The 7,408-nt window shown below is 35.7% G+C and overlaps 1 protein-coding gene across 7 annotated transcripts in view; it reads right to left on the bottom strand.

The window, feature by feature from the left end:
• Positions 1–7,408, bottom strand: part of Cspp1 (centrosome and spindle pole associated protein 1) — a 137,805-nt gene that overhangs the window by 36,131 nt on the left and 94,266 nt on the right. For all 7 annotated transcript variants that reach the window (XR_003847255.1, XM_029557006.1, XM_029557007.1 and 4 more), the window contains one exon: positions 3,445–3,597. Coding sequence is in view for 6 of the 7 variants with exons in the window: in XM_029557006.1 (XP_029412866.1) it covers positions 3,445–3,597 (153 nt within the window). In the remaining variant the exon portion in view is untranslated. The remainder of the gene's footprint in view (positions 1–3,444; positions 3,598–7,408) is intronic.

Here is a 7,408-nt window from a genome sequence, read left to right as displayed (position 1 = left end):
CTTAACTACATATTAAAATGAATTATTGCATACATGTAGAACAAAAATTTCCAAAAAAAAGTTTTAATTGGTGGTCCAAAAAGTCTCCTAATTCATGGTTTAAATATAGGTTTAAAAGGTACGGAATAAATTAAATTAAAATAAGACTTAATAATTGTATCAGGTTTTATTTTTAAAAACTATTAAAATTAGAGTGCTAGCACCCTTCCCCCAAAAACTATTTAATGGGATATAGACATGAAAAAAGTTTGATGTATTGTATGTTCCTTATAAATAGTATTATAGCATTACATATTCTTGCAGGAAAAAATTATTTCAGAAGAGCAATTTAAAAAACATTTATTCCCTAATAATCTCTTTGAATGCAGAAAGAAAATAAATGGCATTTAAATTTAAGCCTCATATAATTACTGATTCACTTTTTGTTGTTGTTTGATTGGTTCTGTTTTCTGAGACAGGGTCTTATTATACAGCCCTAGTTGATCTGGAACTCACTATGTAGATTGGGCTGGTCTCAAATTTACAGCAATCCTCCTGCCTCTGCCTCCTGAGGGCTGGAAATATAAGTGTCTGTGCACCATCATGCCTAGCTACTGACTCATTCTTACTACTATCAATTCAAAGTATTTACGTCCTTACTTGTGCCATTTTTGCATTGAGAAACTATTTGGTAGTTTAGCAATTCAGGTCTGCTTTGCCTTTTTATTTAAATTTACTAATGTTTACTTGAATGTTTTGAAATTGACTAATGTTTATGTCATGGGTACTTTTTTCCACTAGAAAACTGTTCTACTGAAAACAAACTAAACTTATACCTTGAAGGTTCTTTATGCGTTGTGGTAGAAAAACTAATTAGCAAAACAAAATTGAGTGATTTATTATTTATTATTATTAGACATTTATTATGTTAATTTCACTCACATTCTAAACCTCTGAAACAATTAAAGGAATGAAATATTAGACACAATATATCCTTTGAGAAATAAACTTTAAAAATAAAACTATAGGGAAAAATAGCTATACTTTAAAAAAAAATGGGTATGTAATTAGGTATCATAGCAAGCCAAAAAGTAGATTTAAGCCAAATTAGTATTGGACTTCATACCAGCTCACCTAAGAACCATAAAGTAAAAGGGAAAAAAAAAATTAGCATCATGAGCCAGGCACAGTGGCATACGCCTATAACCCCAGTTCTGGGGTAGCAGAGGAAGGAAGACATTCAAAGTGGGGTCTGCCTAGATTCTGGTTAGGTTATATAGTGAGATCCTATCTCAAATCTTCTCCAAAAAAAAAAAAAAAGAACATCATGAAGGACCTTAAAAGTAGGTCTAATAAAGACAAACTATCAAAGGACAATAAAGCTTAAAACCATAAATTAGGACAATTTTCAGACCCATTCAAGTTCCCTAAAACCTGTAAAAAATATTCAACAGCCGGGTGTGGTGGTACATGCCTTTAGTCCCAGCACTTGGGAGGCAGAGGCAGGCAGATCTCTGTGAGTTTGAGGCCAGTCTAGTCTACATAGCAAGCTCCAGGCCAGCTGGGGCTACAGGGAGATCCTGTCTCAAAAAGACAAAAAAAAATATTAAACAGCATATATATGTGCATATACATATGTATACACATAGGCAAGCACTCATACACACATATATGGCATAGCATAAACTAGGTGGCTTTGGATAATTTCTTATATTTACAAAGCTTACCTTAGGTTAATACTTAGAGAAAAAAAGTTTAATTTAGGAAATTTCAACTCACACGAAAGAATGGAAGCTCTACATTTTATGATATTTTAACAATGTCTTTTTTTAAAAAAAAAAAAAAATCCTAGCATCACCATCAGTAGAAAAACTGGTGTAGTACTACAGAAAATCTACATGACAAAATTTGCTGGGCATATTCAATCAGGATTACTGTCTTGGGAACAAGTCTTAAAAATAGTTTATTTTCCAGTGTTTGTACTTGGTAAGTAGAGCTAAATTCCTAAAAGAGTAGTTGTAAGCAGAGTTAGCACTGCAAGCAATACTGTGTATAAAAGAAAAGAAGGACAACATCCACAACACCAGGATTTCAAAACAGATTACTGGAAGCAGTTTACTTGATAAAACAGATTACATGAAGAATAACAAGAACCAGAAAATGCCCAAATTCTCTCCTGGCAGCAATAATATGAAAAGGTATTTGATGTTCCTACTACATATTGAACTATTTCAGATTAAGATGTTGGTTCAGATTGGAGTTAGTGAGGCACTGAGAGGAATGTAAATAATGCAAAGACAATGCTCATGTATGAAATTCTCAAAAAAATTTAAATAAATTAATACTTTCATCAAAATCAAAAGTTCCAATTTTAAGAGTTACAAAAATCCAAAGTGGATCCAAACAGTAAAGATCTATTGTGGATCAAAGTGAATATAGTTTTCCTCCTAACTACTGATCAAATGAGGGAATGGGTTGCCCACAAAAATAGCAACCACCATCTTCTGAAGTACTTGGCTACAGAGATGAGTGTCAGTATCACGAGCCTAAAGGAGAGTCAGTATTCAAATCATAGCTCCCCACGACCTGTCTTGGTAGCCAGTAAGTCATATTCATTTTAAAGTGGCTGTATCATCAATTAGAAATATGTTCAAAGAACTTCCCAATGTGAAGGCCTTTCCTACAATCAAAAGTTTTATGAAAGTGCAAAAGTAGAAGCAAACCTACAAAAAACCTGTCAAAATGCAAAAGAAGAATTTTGTAGTAAATACATGGTTACTTTTATATGCATCATACATAGTGCAAGGTGGGATATTCTTTAAATTTCTTCTGATTTTTAAATATATATATATAATAAATATTCACACATGCATGATAAAGAAAGATGTTGCCAACTTTTCCTGGCAAGTCATAAAAAAGATAGTGAATTATTTCAACTTATAGAAACTTTGATTAGAGGATGTTGCTTAACACTAAGTCAAATATACTCATGAATAAACAGAAATGTGATCTAATATTAAACTTTTGGCTCCTTCATTTTTTTTATACAATGTTATTTTTCACAGGAGAGGGCAAGTAATCGCTAAAACAAGGAAATGTTAATTTCTTGTATAATTTATCTTAACACAGCAAATACTTTCTCACTAATTCATTCATGGGTATGAGAAGCAAACTGTATATATGTTTAAAAAAAAAAACTCTCTACTGCCGAAATTAAAAATCTAGCAGCAGGTAAAGCATACACAGCAAGTTACAAAGCTGAACAATATATAGCATTAAAGAAGCAACCTTTCCCTAATCAACTTTTTTCAAAATAACTTTTTTTAAAAGAAAATGCAGTTTCCTAACTCAAAGTAACCAAATTCTCAAAATCACTGTAAGAATATTGTCAAAGAACAGAAGTGAGATATTACTGAACAGCACTAGAAATGGTTTTTTAAAAAAATAAAAAATATGATTAAAAACCTGAGTTTTTATTTGCAGAATCCTCTAGGTTCTCAGCATTTGAAGTGGCTAAATTTTGGTCTAGAGATACAACAGCCTTTTTATCTTCATATGTTCTTGCATCTGGATTATGGTAGGCATCTATATTTTGTCTGTGCATCCTATTCAAATCAGCTGAGAGGGAAAAATAAGCCATTTACTTCAATAAACACATTTGCATAATTACTCGTAAGCTTAATACATTTTCTTAAAATAGGGAATCATAGAGGAAAAAAAAAAAAACCAATAGGACAAAGCTAGGAATAATTCAGTGACATGCTGGAGCCCTGAAACACAAACAAGTTTATTGAAACCTTTAAAGATTAATTAAAGTCTGTAAAATAAACTCAAAAGCAGTAGAGAAATTAAGGATACATGAGACCTGGACATTCCATCAAAGCTTCATTAACACGATCCATGCCACTTCAGAATTCAGAATTTCCTTAATACAGAATAAATATAGTAGTAGCAATTCAAAACAAATCATAGTGAAATTTATCCCAAATCACCAGATCTCCTAAAGAAAATACATGTTCATGTGGAGTCTTAAAATATATTCACAAATGTGAAACTCAATTATATTCCTCTTTAGTGTCCACTTAGGTACTTCTTATGACTAGGACACTGCGATTATATGATTTCCAAGGCTACTTTACAAAAAACATGATTTACACTTTCTTGATCTATTAATCAGCTCACTGCAAAGAAAGTCAATTGTCAAGTCACAAAGGCACTGAAGGAGTCCTATGGAGAAACATATCTGGTAAGAAACTGAAGCTCCCGAGCTATGCATGGAAACCAGAGAGAACATGAATCCAGTCCTACATCAATACTACAATCTCAGGGGAGACCCTGAGACAGACACATCCAACAAAACCACTCATAGATCACTGATCCAAAGAACTGCAAATAAGTATTTTTTTGTTATTTTAAAACACTACCACCTTTGAGGTAGTTTATTCACCAACAGATTTACTACATCTATTAAAGATCTAATATCTAGGTGGGCTGGTAGAGTGTTTGTCTATCATGTACCAAGTGAATTAAACTACTAATCAATCTCAGAAACAGACCTGGATGTTTAGAGAATTCAATAGAAAGAACTGCAAATAAGTATTTTTTTGTTATTTTAAAACACTACCACCTTTGAGGTAGTTTATTCACCAACAGATTTACTACATCTATTAAAGATCTAATATCTAGGTGGGCTGGTAGAGTGTTTGTCTATCATGTACCAAGTGAATTAAACTACTAATCAATCTCAGAAACAGACCTGGATGTTTAGAGAATTCAATAGCTTAAAAAAATAACCTCTCTACCCATCCCCACCGCCAAAAAAAAAAAAAAAAAAAAAAAAAAAAAGGAAATAAAAAAAAAAAAAAAAAGAAACTAAATTTAAATTAAAAAAAAAAAAGGTTTTTTCTGGAAGAATTGTGGTAGTACATGCCTTTAATCCCAGCACTTGGTAGGCAGAGGAAGCCTGGTCTATAATAGTGAGCTCCAGGCCAGCTGAGGCTATAGAAAGACCCTGTCTCAAAAAAAAAAAAATCATCAGTTAACTAGGATACTAAGATAGCAACAAAAGTGAACTTAAATTCAGATATAAGATAAGAAGTGTTTGTCTGGAAGAATGTTAAATTCAAGGGTGCATTTTGAATTCTGACTCTTAATTATGGTATCAGTGAGAACATGACAAATAGCATGTGAAGCACAAAGGAGAACAGAAATTTAGAACACTGACAGTTTACATCCTAATATTACATTTAGGGCATTTTGGACTTAGAAAATGGACAGGAGCTTCAAAGGGAAAAAACAGTTGGAAGATTAATAGAAAAAAGCAGGCTCACCAGACAACCCAGAGAATAAAGGTACTTGCCACACAATCCTGACAACCAGAGTTTGATCCCTGGAACCCACAAAAATGCAGTAGCTCACATCTGTAATTCCAGCACTCTGACAGCAAGGTGGGAGACAGACAAGAAAATCACACCAGAAAGTTCAGAAGTTCATAGCCCAGCTAGCCTAGAATACACAGCATTGCACAAATGAGAGAACTGCCTCAACAAGGTGGAAGGAGACAACTAACTCCTGAATGCTGTGCTCTGACACATTTATGCCCACACCCTTATTCATACATACAATACTAAAAAAATTTTTAAAGGGGAGGGTGGTCTGGAGGGGTGGCTCGGCAGTTAAGAGCACTTACAGCTCTATAAGAGAACCAGAGTTCAGATCAAGAAGCTCATAAACACCTGTTCAAGGGCTCCAACACTCTCTTCTAGCCTCCACAGGCAGGCGCGTTGACACCACACACACACACACACACACACACACACACACACACACACACACCACAAATAAAATAATTTTTTTAAAGAAATAGAAAATATAGGACTAGAGAAGCTGTTCAATTGCACTTGCTATGCAAGCCTGGCAAAATGAGTTCAGATTCCCAAACCCATATAAAAACAAGACTAAGTAGGACAAACTTTGTAATCTCAGCCTCTATGGGGAGAGATGGGAGGCAGAGTCAGAAGAATCTACAGAAGCTTCTAGGCCAGCTAGCATGGCTTACTCAGCAATAAACATATCCTGTCTCAAAAAAGGTGGAAAGAGGACAGACACCTGAGATTGTCCTCTGACTGCCAGGACACATGCCCCTGCACCTACAGACATGTCAGTGCACACATATACATACACAAACACATTCACATATAACACACAGGGAGGGAGGGAGGGAAAATGTGAGAAAATGCTCCAATGGAGTTAAATATGAAGAATTGAGTGAAGCACAAAGCACATGTGAAAGAACAATGAGCAATGCAATAGCAAACTGTAGATTCTGGGCTGAGGAGCTACATCAGTCAGTAAAGTACCTGCCAAGCAAGCATGAGGACATGAATTCAGATCTGTAGCACTGGCATTAAAAGTCAGGCATAGTGGCACATATCTGTAACCCCAGGGTTGGAAATGTGGGGCTACACAGAGAGGAGGATCCCTGAAACTCATTGGCCAGACAGTCTAGTACAATCAGTGAGTGCCAGGTTCAGTGAAAGACCTTGTCTCAAAAATAACAGAGCAATCAAGGCATGCACCCAGTGATGACCTCCGGCTCCACCACACACATATATACAACCCACATGAAAATGTACATATACCCCAGAGAGAGAGAGAGAGACAGAGAGAGACAGAGACAGAGACAGAGAAAGAGAAAGAAAACTAGATTAGATGCCTATTCCAGAATAGTCTAAAACACATTCCAATAGTCCTCATTTTTTCTGTAGATGATAGAGTTTTGGAATTCACTGAAATAGCACTAGTAACAATGATATATTCAGTTAAATTTCCTTGCTACTGTGAAAGAAACAAAAGGGAGGAAAAGGGCTAGAGACATTGGTAGAGCATGTATGAGACACTAGGTTGGATCCCCAGCACCACATAAACTGGTGCATGGTGACATATGCCTGTAATAGCAGTACCCTGGAAGAGGGAGAAAGATTAGAAGTTCAAGGTCATGCTGGAGTTTGAGGCTAGCCTGAGATAAATGAGACCCTGTCTCAAAAATAATAAAAATGGAGGGCTGTAGAGATGGCTCAGTGGTTAAGAACATTGGCTGCTCTTGCAGAGGACCTGGGTTCGATTCCAAGCACCCACACGGCAGCTAACAACCATCCATAACTCCAGTTCCAGGGGATTCGATGCCTTCTTCTGACTTCTGTGGGCACTGCACAACATGGGTACACTTACATACATGCAGGTAATATATTCACACAAATATTTTTAAGTTAAAAATATATTTAAAAGGCCAGGCATGGTGGCGCACACCTTTAATCCCAGCACTCAGGAGGCAGAGGCAGGCGGATCTCTGTGAGTTCAAGGTCAGCCTGGTCTACATAGCGAGTTCCAGGACAGCTGGGGCTACAGGGAGACCCTGTCTCAAAAAGAC

The sequence above is a fragment of the Nannospalax galili genome, unplaced genomic scaffold (genome assembly GCF_000622305.1).
Source record: "Nannospalax galili isolate Female #2095 unplaced genomic scaffold, S.galili_v1.0 scaffold247, whole genome shotgun sequence".
Lineage (NCBI taxonomy): Eukaryota > Metazoa > Chordata > Mammalia > Rodentia > Spalacidae > Nannospalax > Nannospalax galili.
This window is presented reverse-complemented; position numbering and strand designations above follow the sequence as displayed.